At 30.6% G+C, this 20,457-nt stretch overlaps 1 protein-coding gene across 1 annotated transcript; it reads left to right on the top strand.

The window, feature by feature from the left end:
- The first annotated feature begins 1,436 nt into the window (after positions 1 to 1,436).
- LOC132731603 (homeobox protein DLX-6-like) lies at positions 1,437 to 16,303 on the top strand. The gene is made up of 2 exons (XM_060717809.1): positions 1,437 to 1,694; positions 13,829 to 16,303. The coding sequence occupies exons 1-2, from the start codon at positions 1,452 to 1,454 to the stop codon at positions 14,267 to 14,269; spliced, it is 684 nt and encodes a 227-aa protein (XP_060573792.1). The 5' UTR covers positions 1,437 to 1,451; the 3' UTR covers positions 14,270 to 16,303.
- The last annotated feature ends 4,154 nt before the right edge of the window (positions 16,304 to 20,457 follow it).

Below are 20,457 nucleotides of genomic sequence, written 5' to 3'. Positions count from 1 at the left end.
AGGGTACGGCGGTTCTGGCGCTACTTCGCGCAGTGATATCATTCCATTAACGCTCAATAGAAGACGAATTGGTAAAGCCTAATTACACAGATCAAGTATGGATAAAATGTAACACGAGTTTTCAAATGATTTTTTAAATGGTAGAAAATGATTTGTTAAAAATCGTAAACGTTCAAGAAAAGACAAATTAATTTTATATAAAATGTTACACGATATTTACACAATTAGTCACATTTCATTAACAAAAATGTAACTTTAGATATCACGTGACCATTTAGATAATGTATTAAAATATCATAAAATACCATTATTAACTTATTTTCCTTTAATCGAAATATAAATTGAGATTTGTAAGAATTTTGTTAATTGATTTCTTGCTGATAAATACTTCTCACTGTCACACTTAGATATAGAAAAAGCTGTCTCTAAAAAGTTGCGTTTTTTGTCCACACATTTTTTACAACAATTTTACAATGCCGAAGCAGACGAACATACAAAATCAGCCATCAGTTCACGTAACAAAACAGGACTGTGGGGTGTTAAATGGCAAAATACGCCCAAAGAGACATTCGCACCCCGGGGGTGCCACTTCGTTACCCAATTCAACGCTAAATAAACCTTAAACGTCGTGTAATACATAAATTAAAGCAAAAATCTCTTGTAACAACTGAATAAATAAAGAAAGAAAGCGTAGTTTGTATTTCAAAAAACGAAAAAAAATATCTGAGTTTGTAAAGAAATCGAGGGGAAGATTGTGCTGTTCTATACATATATTTGAAATCTGCGGCTTTGTTGTCAAGCCACATTCATGCCTGTTTATATTTCTTTTTTTAAAGAAGTTATTTATTTTCGCTATATATCCCTAACCAAGAGAGCCTCACTCTCCTACGATTAATACAGTAAAAAATAGTTCTATTTATTGTTATTTTTTTTATAAATAAGATAGAAAATACTTATTTCCTTAAAGTACCAAAGATTTGTTAATACAGAAGACGGATAATCTGATATTTTTTCATGTTCCAAATTTATTTAAAATAAATCCGAAGCTGTATTTAGAAAATAAGAACTTTTTAATCGCAGTTTATATCTTCATAGATTACATTTGTTTTTTTCCTTCAACATTTTAAACAGTACAGTGTTGATTCCAAATTTAAAATTAATACAAAAAGTCAATTCTATTGTATTAATTCTAAATTTAAGATTAATACAAAAGCTAATTCTATAGTGTTTATTCTAAATTAAGAATATGTACTAAAAGCCATTTCTATTTTTACACATTTTTTGCCACAAAACAGACCGGAATCTTTCAAAGTATAATGAACAGAACAGTAATTATATTCTTTTATTTGCACGTGTATATAGAAAATTTCAAATCAACAATACATATACATACCTATGTAATTAATGAAATAACTAAAATAATAGTATTCAATTTCCAGAAATTTTAACAAATGATATATCTACATTACACACAGTTCTTTTTTAACTTTAACATTTTCTGTGTTTTTGTTTTTCCAGATAAGCCAAACATGGAAGATTTACGCATGACAAAGGGCAAGAAAATGCGCAAACCGCGCACCATTTACTCGAGCTTACAGCTCCAGCAGCTAAACCGGCGGTTCCAGCGAACCCAGTATCTTGCTTTGCCGGAGAGAGCCGAACTTGCTGCGTCACTAGGTCTCACACAGACACAGGTCAGTCGAAATGAAATAATATTGATATAATGGGAACAATAGTCATTATAATAATAATAATAATAATAATAATAATAATAATAATAATAATAATAATAATAATAATAATAATAATAATAATAATAATAATAATAATAATAATAATAATAATAATAATAATAATAATAATAATAATAATAATAATAATGATAATAATAATGATAATAATAATAATAATAATAATAATAATAATAATAATAATAAAAGCAATAAATTACAATAGTAAATAATGCTGTTAATTGAATAGAGAAGAGATATTAAATAAGAAATCTCAAATGTAAAATAAATACTATTGGGCTCCAAAACAAAAATGGTCCTAAAATATTTACTGTTTAAAAAAAGAATTATCAAATTTAAATACATCACAATTGCGGTTTCATTAACCAGGTTTTCATTATATAAACAGCAATGAATATAACAAATTGGGTTCTAGAAACCTCTAAAAAATAATCTTTATATTTGATTTATAAGAAAAAAAGACGGTGTGCACGTGTTTCGCGTATTTTATAAAATTTACGATGTCTAAAATATTTATTTAGGAATTTAAATTCATAAACAAGCCACTCTATTAACATAAATTGCGTTATAATTTTAGAAATTTTTAAACGGCAAAAATGCAACACTGAACCAAACGTCCTTTCATTTTCATAGTAAGACTTTTAAATTGAAATTTCCTATTGATGTTGCGAAAATGTATGCCTTCGAAAATGACATGTGCAGATTTTCATTCTGTCATCGCCAAATTTCGATTTACAAGATAAAATGCAGCGTGAATGAGTCATTAAGATTGTGTACCTCATGTGAAAAGATTGTTCAAAAAGCAATTCAACCCGGAATTGTGTCCCTCGTATCTTTCCATATCAGAAGTTGACTTTAAGATTAAGATCTGATGTTTATTTATTGCTTCTATTATACACAAAATTGACTCCAATACAAAACTATATACGTCTTTATCAAAACCGCTACAAAAATATACGACATTCAATAAAGCATCGGATGGAAAAATGGAAAACGTATTCATGAAATAAATTGTTTAATTATAAATGACAATTTATACAGTTTCTCTAAAGGTGTACGACTGTAAGAAGGAAAAAAACACACACAACAAACAATTTTTTGTTCAGATGTTCATGCACATTTATTTATTTTTTAAAATTGCAAAAATACAAGAAATAATTAATTTTTTGAGTCTTGTTCAATTTTGTAGTAAATGAGCATATATGCAAATTTCTATGTCTTTTTTCCACTAAAGTTGTTCACATAAAAATAAAATATCCACCTTTCATGTGTTTAAAAAGCCATAATCCTGGCAGGAATATAAACTAGACCTTCACCTTTATATGATTATTCCAAAAACAGATACACAAAGATTTTCATATGAAATTGTATATCACTCTAACCACACTTTAACACAGCATGTTTTCTTCATAGCAACATTTATTTCTATGAAATGACATAGTTCTAATAAAAAAAAAGAAATATTTCCAGACCTTGGTTTTAAAACTTTATATCTATAACAACGTAACACAAATCAAGAAATTTTAACACAATTCTCGAAAGTTAAAACACTCATTATATCATTATGTAATTTCCATTAAAATGAAAACTTTTCTTTCCAGGCGATAAATATGTATATTCCTTTCGGTTAGTTTTACGTATTTAAAATCAAGTTCAAAACTTTAACTTAAAGAGTCCCAAGTGACCATTTAGCTGAGATTTCCCGTTCTGTAACACAAAATTCAAGGCTTCTTTTATATACCCTTAAAATTGACCAATTTATATCGATGGAATAATTTTCCCAATCTAAGGTGATATTTACCATTTTTGATTAGGCTAAAGTGTTGGGTTTGTCAACATGAAAATTTACCCAGATTACATGTAATTTTCATCCCAGATCTTGGCTGAAATTTCATAATAGGCCCTGATTAGGTGTTGTGCTGTTTTATAGTTAATTTATTTGACAAGCTTCAACTTTTAACGGGTAGTGTAAAGGTTTAATAAGATCCGCGGAACAGACGAAGTGGTTTTTGAGCCATTTCCATCGATTTTCGAGAAAATTGTAAGGTTTAAAATAATAACATAGAATCGAGGTAAATTACCGCTATTTTCCTTAATTTTACCGCGGCAGACTTTCCCCGGAATCTGACTAACTTCCAACAATTTAGGGTCTCAAAATGGCGCATTTCCCCCTGATCATTTTAATAATCAATTTGCTGATAATTATTAGTGTATGGCAGATTGGTCATAAGCCGCGGAATAGCTTCATTACCAGCGAATACGTCATCATTTCTTGACTTTGATGAGATTTTATTCTGAAGGAATTCTTACACAATTAGATTGTTCATCATAAGACCGTATAAACCGTTTTACATAAATATCTACATCAATAATTCCCTGCAATCAAATTGAGGAATTGCTTGCTACAATTTTGGTAGAGGAATGAGTTTTGGCATGAAGATATTTCATACAAAAGTTGGCTGAATATAAGACGAATACTTAGATGTTAGTTTAATGTTTTGATATAGTTTTTGACAGGTATTCTTCCTTTGGAAATAAAGGACATCTGCCTGACATAGACCTAATTAAATGTCCATCTTAATTGATTTAAAGCCGTTAAAAAGAATGACATATTGATAGTTTAACTTTTCTCATGTTACAAAACACAATTAAGTATTTTGTTAAGAACAAGTGTATCGCTTAACCGCCATTAATTAATTCCTTTAGCGGTGACTGTTAACTTAACACGCCGTGACATTTACCATTCCGAATGTGCAATGACCTTGGGGTTAAGCGGTGCAAATGTTTAATGATTTTGATCTACCAACAATTCTTATATGCCAGAAAAGTAAATCACGTCTCTACGTTCCCTATAAAGCCTAAGAAAACGTAAATATGCCATCTTCGGTATCCATTTCTATATTTCCTGTCCCTGCTTTTGAATCACTCTGTGTTACCCGGACGCTTGCTTTTGGTCGGAGCTCTTTGGGCGTGTCCGAGCGGTCAACGGTGAATGATTTATGGGAATTGGAAAGTTTTCTATCAATGTTTGACATTGTTCACCCAAATTAGTCACAGAAGCAATGCTAATAAACCTAGATGTGTGGGTTCCGGATAATGATTTTGAAACTAAATAAATGGAACGATTCTTTCTTGTGGTTGTTTGTTTGGACGATGCAACAACTACAACAACACGTCAATAAATTTGCTGTATAACTTAGTGCATTGATCGTTTAGACAACACATTTACCATGCAAGTTTGGTTAATCAAAGGATTTAATGTTTCTTTAAAAATTCATTGGTCTTTAGTATCATCCTAACTTGCCAGTTATCACACTCCTTCAGCAAACATTTTGTCGGCATTGACAGAAAAGTTTACTGTTAATAAACAGTTTAATGTTTTTATACTTTGATTTGATAAAAGCTTCTAGGAAGTTTCAAATTTTTAAGTTAGCTTTGTAAATATTTCCTTTAAAGAATCATTAAATTCTTAAATTAAGTAATTTACGTATTTAAAGGAACATTCAGAATTTATACTACTCATTTCCGGAGCAACGAAATAATTGAAAATACTTTCTTAAATAATAAAATATTTTGAAACTTTTTAAACCTGAAAGGAATGCCTGCACTGAGAGACTAAAACGGTTAATTTAATAACATAACATGCTCCCTTTATGCTGTGTTAGATGAAAGCTACACTTATTACGTCTTTTCAACTTTTCAACTTTTACTCAAGTTTGCCTACTTAAGTCACATGATATCAACGTTTGAGTAAAACAAGATCTGTAGTCATCCCAGCCTTGTATGTTTAAATAAAGATGAAAAAGTGTCCGGTTTACATAGAGAAATAAAACAAAATACCTGTGATGAAACGATGGATGGAAAAAACAATAACCCACAACAAAACACCTGGGTACAATAAATATCAAGCCCGTAAAACTGATACGCCTTCTAAAAGACATGACAGGCCGCGAACACCCAAATCTGGGTATATAAGGTCGTGATAAAAACTATAGGTGGTCAACGTTTTAGTTGAGATGTTTTACCACGGAATGATTTAGGGGTAAATACTTGTAAAGACATAGGAAAAGAATTCGTTAGATCTTACGGTAACAATGAATCTGTCTTAAGTAAACACCGGCTGAGAAAAACTATAAAAAGCGAATTTATGAAGTGAAAATGAGTTAAAGTAAATAAATTATTTTATTTGATAGATGTTTTTTTACTTGATGAACTATTGTAAGTAACATGTAGTACGGATTGAGTAGTAAGCCTTAAAAGTTGTTTTAAATGAGTTTTAATTAACAAACTTAGAAGCTATTGGATTGAACTGGCCATACCTCTAAAATTATTCAATTTTGAAAATTCTCGACAAAATTAGAATATAAGAGTAAAAAAGAAACCTTTAACCCCTTATTATTCATGGGTTCATAAAGTAGCAACAGTTTGTATCTACAAAGGACATATGTTATTTATAAAAACTGCAACATTTTAGTGCATTATTGTTGATATAGTTATTCTATTTAATTTATTAAATTCATTAGGCTTATTATTGCACATGACAGGATGAAAATATATGCTAATAAAGAGTCCAGTAACAGTAAATGAGAGAAATCAGAGAATATAAAGTTAACATTGACCAAATATAATGAAATGCAATCGCAATCCCATCAAAATAGAAATTAAATGTAGATAAATGACAAAAAACTTAATCAAATAATTAATATTAAAGCAAATTGAAATTATTACCTGACACATTGATTCTAAAATTTAGTTTACCTTACAAATTTAAGTATGAATTCTGCAAAACATAGAAAAAAAAATTCGTTTATATTTTTAAATTTCGTTTACAAACATGTGACATGTATGGACTGGATGTTGCCGGTGGCCGTGTAAATTGCATATACGTGAAGTGAGCTCGCTGACATGAATAGTTGACGTTTGTTAGATTAAGTACACTGGTGGTGTAATACGACCCCTATACCAGTCATCTCAAAGGCTTTATAAAAGTTGTAAAAAGTTTACTAAATATTTTACAACCATACCAGGTGTGTGAAAAGGTTTCAGATGCTATCAATGGTTTATATATGATAATATATGTATTAGCATATTTTAGTTTTCATATACAAACAGTCTGTGGTATGCGGGATTTATATTTCCGAAAGCCAATGACCAGCCATGACATTAAGCTGCCTTTCTTTTAAGGAAATTTCAGACTGGTTAATAAAATAAGAACTATGTTAACTTGACACTTTGATCCCTCTGATGTTTTGAATACGGGGTAATCTGGCGTGAAATAATGAGGAATACATGTCTTGAGAAAAACGTCATCCGTATGTACATTGTTACAATGATACATGCTAAACCAGGACATATTTTCCATTTCATACAATAATTAATGTATCATCCAAGACTTTCACGCTAGTTCATTTGTGAAAGAAGTGTAAAAAATGAAAACAAAGTTTACATGAAGCTGTACATTATATAGAATATAATTTACATCCTTATAATTGTTAAGTTGCATCCGTAATAGCTAATTTCCTATTAACCATAATGCATAATAGGTTCTGATAAACAGCCCCATCTTCTATTTCATTATTTGCATCGATATGATGCGGGAGTCCAACTTATAAATATTGCCAAAACATATCCAGTTTTGTTTATTTGGATCGATATTGACATATTCCCACACCGTACCCTTTCTGATTCTTTTTACACCGGATCGTCTACACAGATTTCAGTTAAAGGTTTAATTTTTGCCCTTGGCTTTGTACCTTCTCAGCTTTTCTTGCCCACAAGATCTCTGTCTTCATCCACTTGTCAGCGAACTATTCATTTCAAAATGTACACAGACTTACCGTCAAGTCGGTGATAATGCTATTTTCGACATAACTACCTAGTGTTAAGTTAAACAAGATTAGCTAAATGTCTCCTTGAAGCAGTTAAATTTGCCACTCTTTAACAAAAGAAACACAAATACAGAATGCTAGAGGTATAAAATTGCAATTACCAATTGCTAAATGTCCGAGGGCCATAGTATCAATCTTAAGAATCGCATTTAGGGGTGTTCAACCTAGAGTATCCATACGGGGATGTAAAAAACGTCGTAAAATAAATCTATAGACGATGGAAAGTCGTAAAATTAAGCAAACAGAATAAATACCAGTGCTCCTATGGTCCCTTGCACTGCATGACACGATTTTGGGTCAAAGAAACTATTAGGAAGTTTTAAGGAACACCCCATCTGCCCTAAACCTCTGACCTTTGTCATATGCAAATAATTATTACTATAGCAATTGTTAGTAAAGACAAAACCTAAAAAATAAACTAGACAGCAATCTTAACCCTCCTTATATATTATGGTGTTTCATTAAAAAAAATACCTACAAAATATTATAAACATTTATGCATCATAATATAGCACAACTTTCTTCATAACCATTGGACACTGGTGAAAAAACCAAATTTATTTCGATTTATTAATATTTCAAGCTTCTTATTTATTTGATTTGCGTACCTTTTTGAAAACATTATTTTTTCATTATATCGAATTATTTAAAAGGTAGTCATGGTCTTCGTACAGCAAAATGTAAAACAAATCGTTTTGTCAACTGCGTGATTCAAAACGTTGTACATAGAGTAATTTATCATCGCTCTTTTACCGATTGTGTTAGCAGTCAAATTTTTAATAAAATGAACAAGAATTGATTCAAAATGTAATATCAGATTCAATAATTTCATTTTGAAACTCATTTTAGAATTGCACCAAAACATTAGTTGTAAATGGTCATTAATTATATATGAGCCGTGTCATGACAAAACCAACATAATGCGTTTGCGACCAGCATGGATCCAGACCAGCCTGCGCATCCGCGCAATCTGATCAGTACCCATTCTGTTCGCTTACAAACCCTATTACATGTAGAGGAACTGATAGCGAACAGCATGGATCCTGATCAGACTGCGCGGATGCGCAGGCTGGTCTGGATCCGTGCTGGTCGCAAACCCATTATGTTGGTGGCTCATATATTTTTTAAACGTGAATATTGACTGAAATGTCAAGAAACAACCGACGTTACATTAATATTAAAATCATATACATGGAAACGCTCAGATGTAAAAGAAAGATTGATTAACTAAAGGAAAAAAACTTCATTAATAACTGAAAATTCGATTTAGATATCTGCGTCACATGACTTTACAAGTCGATCTTTTTTTTCTATAACATTAAAGTATTTATATTACAGATAAACATCTGAATGTAAACATTAGTTTTTGATTGACAGTTGGTATATTCCACCCCGCACCCTAAACAATATAAACTAGACAAACAAGCCGACATTGACATCAAAAGCGTAGAAATAAATGGGAAACATGGAGTTTTGATTTTAACAAAGAAAGAAATTCATAGATGAACGAATACGTAAGATATTTTATTGTGATAAGCCGTCGGTGAGCGTGTTTACTACGCGACAAACGTCTATTTTACGGGTACATATGACTAAGTGAACGCATTTTCAGCTGCGAATTCATGAAAAATGGTCCTGGACAAGGCCATATATCATACACAGAACTGGTTATTAAAGAGTTGAAACTATTTTTCTTTCACTCGTAAGAACACATTCAATGTGACTTAAACTAATGTAACTTTCAATAAATTACAAAAGATGAAAAATGTAAAGATACACATCTGACAGAAGTAAAAAGTACAAACAGTACAAATCATAATGAACGCCTTTTCGTTCTTGTATCAGAAATATTTAGGGGAAAAATAGCGTTACCCCGCGTCGCTTATTCTCACGAGAGTGCAGCTAATTTGTTTTTGATTTAATAATTACATGACATTTGATAATTACACTTAAATTAATCGGTTATTAAAATCTTTGAAAGAATACGTCACAGATGACGTCATATGTTATAATACTAAGCTATAATTTTCATTTTGATTTCGACAGAAAACGTATGCTCATACACTTTGGTGTAGGATTCTCTGACCACTGTAACTGTTCAATATGTTGCACTGTTTCATCCAGCAGCGCTTTCATAGTGTTTCGTTCACAGGAAGGCGCCAATTTGACGCTCATCATTTCGCGTGCCGTGTGCAAAGAAATAAACACGCCATTCACTTCTCTCCTTTTCTTCCTGTCCATTGACGGTTAATGAAATTTTCCGTGAAATACCGCTGTGACTTCCTGCTGTATAGAAGAAGGTGGGGCGATTGACTAATGATCAACTTGTCTTTGACCAGGCATTGTCGTATTATGTGTAAACTGGCCTGTGACTATAAGGGTCATCGGTGTCCGGTGTAAGACTGCAATGATGTCTTTTCGGCTCTTATGAATGAAGTTACACGGATCATTCAGGGGTCTTTTGTCAAACACTGTGGGAAGTAGGGTCCTTAACATTATCTGTATGAATAGCGGTTGTATAATGTCCACTTTTATCAAATTAATGACCCTTTAAAATTTTGCAGATATCTCTGTAAATGACTTACGCTGAAATGGTGTAAATTCTGAAGTATTAAACTTATCATTACATGTAATTGATTGTTGAGTAAATATGAAACCAGCAATTAGTATATTATTATACTTGCAATTTTCAAATCATACCCTCCACGTTTCTCAACACTTTACTCATTATAATTACAGAGGAAATTAAAAGCATGAAAAGAATAAAAAAAATCCCGACAGTTTACCACATCATGATCATCAAAAATGAATTAAACTTTTACAATTATGAAATGGTTATTAAAACATCAAATGTTTTCGTTCGTTTTCAAGCATGTCGCACATCTATCAGTTATCTTAAGTTTGACACCTTTAACTGTTCAAGGAAGAATAATAATCAAAAAAGTTCACAGATCCAAAATTAATGCCGTAAATATATAATAAAAACATTAAAATACTTGAGTTTAAACATATAAATGAAATATATATCATAAAATAAATATTGCGAAAAAGGCAAACATATGTTAGTTACATCACAATATATGAAATGCAAGTTTTGATTACAAGCGTCTTTTTTATCATTATATTACAAATTTAGTTAAAAAATCCTAAGCATCAATGAATACAAATAAGTCTAGAGTTAAATATACTTAGATATTATTAAAAATGTAGTATTTAAAAGGTGTGTAAGTTTAACGTCTTATCATAAATTAAAGTTTGTAATATTCAAACGGGTTTTCATTCATATGATATGTTTTACTTCATTAATCACAGTAAGAAATAAATTTAACGAAGTTTCACTGCACATGTTTGTCGTAATTGTGATCGGTAAATGAAAGCGGTGATTTCTGCCATAAAGGCATGTTGAAAATTAAATTTTCTATTTATGCGAAAACATTAAGCTAGTTCGAAACAATAAATTAGCGGCCTTGTTTTTATTTATTTGATAGTTTCATACAGAATTACATTCGTTACGTCAGGAATTGATATAACATTTAAATGATGTTACATTTATTGGCCCTTTATTTGCACTTTGCTAAAACCATTGTCGTAAAAAATTCCAAAATTTGGCATAACTCTGAAACCAACACATGAAACTCTATACGGAAGATTTTTAATACTGCGTGTTATAAAGGCATATTCCACTTCCATGCATACTGATTTCCCGGCTTTATTGGTGATCTCGTGCGCCTTATTTATTGGCGGGAATAGTGTTTGTACATTAGATAAAGACGAGATTAGTAATAAAATAGTCGTAATATTTCCTTAAATCGCTTAGCTTTCTGACGTTTACTTTAAACTTGCATGAAACATGATTACCATAAAGTCTAAAACTGATTTCCGCGGAATAGTTTCTGATTGCATTATCTAATTAAGTTTTGTCGTACAATTAAGTGGCTCACTAGATTTAAACACTTAAAAAGATATTACAACAATAGCATTTCAAATTTTATTATCAAAGCTAAAACATTTATTGTCTATTCAAAATTTTGTTGATGTTTCTTTTTTAAATAACGCTACAATTAGTTTTGAAAAAAAAACTAACTATAGAGAAATTGGTTTTGGAGGGTTAATGCCAAGAATTAAGTTTCAAATCGCAATTATATATTCTACCACATTTTAAGTGTTTGTTAGAAAATTTAAATTATATCAATCAATCCAAATGAAAAGTGAAAATTCTAACAATATTGCACTTAATACTATCACTGAACAACATTTGGAAAGTCATACTAGTATATGAGTACTAGTAGTTAAAACATTTGCAACCTAATGTAATTATAGTGTGATATAATTGATAAAAAGAAACAACATCAAACCAAAGTATGTAAAATTGATACATACAAAATAAGCAACAAGACACCACAGCCTAATATTTTTTAACTGATGAAAGAAATAGTTCTACAAATGCATATACAAATTGCATTCTTAAAACGTACACAACTAAGTAATAAGTCTAACTTTTTAACCATTGCCATGCTTAATATCATATTTGGACATGTCCATATTTCAATCTGGTCAATACCATTGCACATTATGAGGGGGGAGGGGTTTCAATATATATACACATACAATGCAATACATTTTAATGTTTTACCAAGTCTCTAATTTCACAATTTAACTATATAAAATATTGTGAAGCTGATTGTTCTAGTAAACATTAGCCCTTACCCTGCCGTGCCTATGTCACCAGCCAACATGCACATTCGTGCGTTTTGAATATACTCAAATACTGTTGGCTAAAATTTAGTATTCATCTTGATATCCCTAAAACTAATAATGGACAGTCCCTTAAATGGAAGCTGTACAAATCCATTTAAAAATGCAGCAGCCGAAAACAAACCTAAAATAAACAAATGTTTTCATGTATATAGAGGTAATATTTGCATGTCTCCTTACATTAACGTAAACGGCAGATATAAGAGAGAAATTCGGTACAAGAAAAGTTGGAGAATACGCGGGACATAATGTCAATATATACAAGAGAACATTCATCATTCTTGACGGTAGGGGGCGTGCCCTGTCTCGTTTAGAAACAATAAGAGTTGGGCTAAATGCGCCGCAATGTAACGCCAATGTTTCCGTCTTCTCAACAAAAACCGGCCTAACAAAATTCCGTACGTCAATTACATTTGTTTGTTATCTTCAGCAAAAAATGTAGTGAAAGACACTTCGCTAACAATAGAAAATTATAAGATGTTTCTTATCAACTCTAAAAATTCTGATTCAATTTAATTCTATCCATCTACAAATATTATAAACTCTTAACAATCCAAACTCAAAATAACAGCCTAAAACGAAACATTGGTAAACAAAGAGCTTAACTGCAACCAAAATTTGCAACAATTACAATGCTATAGTTTTGCTTTCATGAAGAGCAGTTATGAAATAAATTCTTCCATTCACTATGTGCTATGGCCCTGGCATCGTATACTAGGGTTCCTGGCACCGTATACTAGGGGTCCTGGCACCGTCTTAAACAGATTTCAGCAATCAATGTAATAACTGTTTTTAAGTCATTTGTATATAGACTTAGAACTAATCACGCATAAACACAACAATTATTTAAAAACCTTGGCTCATTTGATAAAGAAACGGAAATAAAATAAATTGTCGGTATGAAGATAATTAGACTTAAATGTTAAAATATACATTTAATGCATTGCATATTAATATACAAAATAATTACAAAAAAAAAAACAACATACAAATATGTTTTGCTGAAATGTAAATCTTTTTTGGTTTATATACATGTATTTCGTTTATTGCCGAAGCACGTGTGTTTAATAGCATATTCAAAATAGAATAATACTAAAGAAGACATAGTTGTTCGTTTTATTTTGTTAAACATGTTCACAAATGTACACATAGTTTTTACTTGATAATAAAACCAAATGAAATAATCCGGTATATGAGAATTTTATTTAAGATGACTGTGCGATACAGAATAAGAATAAACGTTATATAAACATTTATGTTGATCTAAAATATACAAAATATAAATATATGTCATCATTCCATCCTTTTAAATTTTACTTTCTTGTTTGAAAGTTAAGAACTAAAAAAAATCATCTTTAATTTTTATAGGAAAAAAACCAAATTGCTATTTGAAAATAAACATGCCTTTAAAGTTTGTCGTCTGCTTTATTTCAGGTGAAAATATGGTTCCAAAACAGAAGGTCAAAGTACAAGAAAATCATGAAGCAAAGTCCAGGTACCACACCCAGTCAAATGTCAATAGGTAATCCAGGATCTGTGACCCCTCAGCCACAACAGCCGCCACAAGCATCCCCACCACCTCCCCCACATTCTGCCGATATCCCAACATCTCAACACGGTCAAGGGGGTCATCAACAACAGCAGCAACAACATAACAACAACAACAGTGTACCAAATGGACATCACCATTCTATGATGCCCCCACAATCGTCTTCTGTTAGTCCACAACCTGAGATGAAATGGTCGGAAATAAACAACATGAACCCCTCGTCCGCCGGCAATGCATACATGTCCGGTATGCCACCAATGTCTGCGATGGCACCACATCATTACTCCTGGTATTCTCAACCGCATCAACAATCTCTTTTAACTTAACTCTAGCTCATCTAAAGACAATATAGATTATCTTTTGTTTTGTTTATTGTTTCTATTTCAAAAAAGAGCTACAGGTAAAGCTCTTGCCCCAGTGACAAAAAAAAACTAGCTTTCTGGAAAGTTAACCACGCAAGCTTATTTTGATAAATTGGACAGAAGACAGAAGATGGGGAATTAAAAGCAGGATGCTTATAATTCAAACTAGTCGAGTGCTTTAAGTTGAACGCACTAGATAGCAATGCTGTTGAGTTGATTTTTTATAAACGCCGTGTTAGTGCTATTGTAATCGTCGACACATTGGACTATGGAGGAGCTAGTTTGAACTATTGTCCCGAAATGGCACCCAAAACATTTGAACATATATTCAAATGGATCGCCAAAATAAACTTCTCCAAAATTGCTTTTAAGCATTACACAAATTAATACCTGTCTCTAGTTGGGGAACATGCTGTATTAGAAATGCTCAAATATTTGTTATAATAGACGCACATGGACGTGCACATATGTGACGCTGATGACATTTAATGCTGTCCTTTACTGGCATGCTGGCGGGGAGTTGGTGTGAATGATTAAATAGTAGAAAGACAAAAAACTCTAATGGAAAAATAGAGAGGCAATAAGGAAGTGGCCTCGGTTTTATGGAACAAAGTCTGATATAGTGTACACTCAGGGCTTTGAGAAAAAGCACTAATAATATGATTGAAACTGTGTGTGAATTGATGACAGCTTACTGCCAATAAAATTAATCGTTTATTAAAAAAATCAAATTTATATGTGTATATATTTATTGCAATTTTATTTTAAATGTTTTTATGTTGTAACGTTACATCAGATTTACGTATTAATATAAACTTTTATCTTTATTGAACAATCTAAATCTCAAATATGTTCTGTGTAAATTGTGTACGAACTATTCTGTTAATTTGTTGTCTAAATTTTGTTTCTGTCAGTTGATAAGAAATATTTCTGTTCTTGTATCCCGTTGATTTTTCAAGTTCGATTTTGTGAAGTGTCAGAATTTGATTAACATCATAAACATGAATTTTGCATATGATAAATTTACCACGTTTGAAAGCTAATATTATTGCATACTGACGGGAATTTTTCAATTTGACACTCATAAGTTGGAATTTTTTTACTTGAAATTATATGTTGCAAGTTCTTGCGAAATGCCAGTGAAACTCTGGAAATCATTTGATATTTTCTTGTTTTTATTCTGATATTTGACATTAAACAGAAATTTTCATCTTTTTTTTTTTCGTAAGAAGTATTTCTTTGCAGTGTCCTCAAATGGACGTTGATTTATATTGATATTTTTACAATCATTTTATATATGCAGTGCTTAACATGTTAATATGTTGGTTTGTCCATAAAGTAATGATAATTCGGCTGGTTTGACCAATCAGAAAGAGAATAAATAAGTACATAGAATATGAGATGAAAAAAATGTAACAAAGTTGAAAGAAAGAACGGAACTAAAATATAGAATGAAATGACCAATGTAAGGTTTAACGAAGTTCAATTATATATGTTGTGAAACATTGCTTTTATAAAAGACTATCTCATTTTCGAAACGAAAAATTAATAATTGAAATACTGATAATATTTGTTTTTGTAATTAAAGAGTATTTTTGATAAAAAATATAAAAAAACCCTATAATTCTTGGAAAAATAAAAGATGAACGTTTTGAAAAAAGGTAAACTTCTTGAAAAAAATTAAAGATGCACTTTTTAAAAATATAAAAGATGTACCGTTAAAAGGGATTTTTTATGTTTTACTATGTCTTTTACAAAGCAACTCAATTTCACCTAAGTCTTTTTCTGCCATGCTTCAAATCAGCCGCCGTTATCATTCAATTAAATAACTTTTCCCAGTTCACTTACATGTTTAGATTATTATATTTTTATTTACATACATTTTGTTCTTCTCTGTTTTTCATTGTAAGTTATATTATTATAAACATGTTCAAAGTTGTGGTGAAACCACTACGCATTTAATTTGTAGTTAAAATGAGATTAAAGTTGGATCTTATATATCTAGTTTTGTCCGTTCTTTCCCATGGATTCACTGTAAGAATCAAATGTCTTGCACGCGCCATAAAGCAATTAGGTTTTACATTAATCCTAATGAAAAATACATTATTCATCTTTAATCAGGTTAAGGTATCTGGACACCGTGATAAATATTTTATCATACATAGGAAAAAAAGGAAATTTTGTTTCTTAATTGATTCTAGAAATATGATGTCATGGAGACAAACATATTTCTTTTGATATTAACTCTTAATTAGTGGCACTATAATGTATTTTTGTGGTATTTTATTATGATGATTAACGTCAGACAAAGCCAAGATAAGCGTGACCTTGGCTTAATAGTCCATTTTAAACCAAGTATTGTTGAAGAACTGAAATTGCCTGAAAAAACCCTCATCGATATAGCACCCAAAATATTGTTTAAAAGCAAAACAGTTGAAAATGAAATTAAGGAGAAAAAAGAAATAAATATTATTGTGATATTTATGACCTGAAAAATGATGTTTCAGAAAAAATACAGGCCATTTTAAAGAGTTTATAAAATGAATACTTGAAACCACTTTCTTAAAAAAACAACAAGCAAAGCAAATTAAGGAATACAATTTCTGGATAATAATATGTAAAGCAGGATATCAACTACCTTAAAACTGTCATAAGTACGCGTTTCACTAAAAACACTTAAAACAGATAACAAAAAACCAGTGACTAGTTAACTAAGGTTAATGCATTATGTAACATAAGAGCTACTTTTTCCTTTTGAAGTGAAGGTAGCACACATTTGTAGCTAGAGAAGCTACCGTATCGGATGATGATACTGGACACCGTATACATAAAAACATTTCGACCTGAAATCGCTTTCGCTTCTAATGCTTTTTCCCACGACTTACTAACCGCTGTTTGCGTCCTCTTGGTATGATGATAGTTGAATTTAGAGTTTATTTTGTTTTCAAAAAGGACGAAACTGTACAGACAAAATGTACGGCGGTGACGGTGTTGAAATAACAGTTCCCACCCTATGTTCAAAATTTAGCCAGATAGACTCTGCAATTTTCATTTCATTTTGTATTCATTTTGATAGCCCTTAGTGAATCTTTCTAGATCTTTGACAAGATGATCTTAGATATTCTTTTAAGAAACTGCAAATGTACATTTGGTGTCCTTTATAATAACATGACTTAAAGTGACATTATGCTCATTTTTTCATTTTCAGGTTGAGCTAAATTGACTATATATTTCAAAGGATTTACTTCTGTAATGGTGATTGACCAACGGTTGATATTGGAAAATGCTTAGGATTAAATACATATGTGGCTTAAATGTAAATAGACAGTCCCAATCTTTTTATAAATTGTACATTACAGGTATTTTCCAATGGCCATTTATAGAAATCTGCACGAGCCACTGAGTTATTTATCTTCCATGCAAAGTAAATTATAAAATTGAAAGGAATTATGGCAAAATGTAAACTTAATTGACTTTCTCTTATTTGCTCACTCTATACCCTTGGACAGGCAGAATGTCACTTTAATACAGAGCCTTTTTAGTTTTAAGCATTTAATATCCCTTGATACCATACTATAATTAGGATACAATACTGGACAACACCTCATACGTTATATAACGCCAATAACGATGTCGCAAATTACGTCACAAATTTTACAATGGTACAGTAGATATGATGCCATTACATTTTTACATCTTAACGTCATTTTAATGTATTACTGCATAAAATAGCAATGTCTTCGTTTAAAAAGTAAGTGTTACTAGAAATACAAAAATATATAAACTATGTAAATATCTTAGCCCCAAAGTATAATTGATAGCGATAACCTCCATTATCAAAGAACGCAGAAAGTGTTTTTACAGTCGATAGATGCTCTTACTATCACATATTATATAGAACACTTTGGAAGGAATGGAAGTGTGAAAGTGTTTTTAGAAACTTTATCTCAGTGCACCGCAGCAAAACAAAATAAATGACAAAAAGGACAATGTCAATGAAACATTTGAAAAATAAATTACAGTCAGTTGCATGATTTACAAGTTTTTTACTAAACACTTTCACCTTTACCAGCCCCTCTCTCAAACAATATTAAAATGCAGAATACTATCTAAATAGGCAACAGAATTGTGAAAACATTATTAATTCACCAATGCAATTTTCACCAATTACATGAAATTGATATTCTCCAAAAAAGATATCAGATTCACACAGTAACTATCTTGAAATTACCAAACGTGTAATTATTCTAACATGGTTGTAACAAAATAAATTATTTTATATTCATGTCTGCCATATACTGCCATTTTTAATATAATACATTTATATTATTTCCTTTCACCTATGGTGCCCTGCATTATAGTGAATAAAATAGCAAATGCGTTTTTGAAAACACAGTTATGCAGTTTGTTTTGTTAGAACTTTTTTGACACAATCAATTTCTTGGTAAACGTTTCAGAACAATTTCTAAGGGCTTTCCTTCAGAATATCACACTTATTTGTGTAATAATTATGTAGATTCCAATGCATGTATTTTGACACAACCTATTTAGATCCAACAATTTCAGAAAACATTGTTTTATGTTCAGGTTATTTCTATTAAACTGGCCTCAGCGTAAAATGCGCACAGACGCCCAGCTGACTTCCCTACACAATTACCAATCTTGTTTTGGCGCAAACGAAGAAATTGCTTCTGAATATGTTTAGTAAAATTTGTCTTTTGAATGTTTTGTTAAAGAAAATGTTTCCTTATACCATGATAAAAAACTGTATTTGTAAAGACCATATCTTAATTAAATTATACCAATAATTTGATAGCCTTATAACTTGTAATTGCAAACAATATGTAGCCATTCGGAAGTCTGAACATTCAAAGACAGCTGTCTTTTTGAGTATTTGCGGATAAGAACATTTAAGAATGATTTAAAACGGTTGCATTTGTTCATATTCTTGAAACTTAAAAATTACCTTTAAAGAAACATCAGTTAAAAATTATATTTTTCTCATTCCTTTTGAAATACAATAAACGAAAGAGATGGGTTACTTAAAATCGATTAAATTATTTCAAATATAAAAAAAGAACAATTAAAGACGCAAGTTCAAATACTAGTTTTAATTGTTATACTAATTTAGTAATTTATGCTAGTATTCAGATTATAAAAGGCTATTAATGTATGCCATTTTTGTTGTCACTGTGTGTGTTTTATTATTGCTCAAAATATTAATATCTAATACTTTTAAAAGTTGTTTTTATTTTGGTAATTAATAGTACAAATGCCATAAGTGATGTAAATTTTCTAAATATGCACATTTGTAACCTTTGCTGTTTGTATTTATTGAGCTTTAATGTTGGTATTTTGGTTTTGAATTTAAATAAAGTGAAAAAATCCTAAAAATCCCGCCAAAATAAAAATCAAATTAATATCAATTGCAACTAACTAGATAACGTGTGAACTTTACATGGCACTATTTTTTTCTCATGTAAGTCATTTCGATGTATGAATACAATAAAGAAAACTCGTATCATTATGACAAAAATGAGAATAGTGCCTGTTCGCTAAATATGACCACAGAATAACTACTCCAACAGTAGTCAGTCCATTTTTATTACAGTCTGTATGAAGTCGTCAATTTACAAGGCTTTGTAGTTCGCCATTGTTTACATTTTATTGCATCATAAAAACAAACATGTAATCTGGAATGGGCTATAAAACCGTGTCGAATTGTCTAATTCCAATAAAATAGAAATATAAATTCAAATTGCAAAGGTGTATTCTATCTAACATTTCAGTTGTATAAACTAGTAGAATCATATTTATGGCCGCCTCTGATGTATACATACCGCGGATATTTTATTGCTATAAATTTAAAGAAAATAAGAGAATATTTCATTGTTTTGGCCACAACCCAAGAAAGGATTGTAGCACACGCATCGGTGTGTGTACTTACTGCGCAGAAAGATATACATTTATACCCTAAAATGTAATACATTTATAAGTATGAATTTTAATCATGCATTTTTCATTCTGCATTTCAATATATTAGAATATAAATGACATGGACTAGTGTTGTAAACATTTAAATACATATTCTATGTCACTTAAACTGATTTAAAGTTATAAAATAAAACAAAATAGTATAAACGTTATACACA

This window comes from Ruditapes philippinarum, unplaced genomic scaffold (assembly GCF_026571515.1).
Source record: "Ruditapes philippinarum isolate M1 unplaced genomic scaffold, ASM2657151v2 ctg518_1_1_1_1, whole genome shotgun sequence".
Lineage (NCBI taxonomy): Eukaryota > Metazoa > Mollusca > Bivalvia > Venerida > Veneridae > Ruditapes > Ruditapes philippinarum.
Note: the sequence above shows the minus strand (reverse complement) of the source record. Positions and strands in the feature narration are given on the sequence as shown.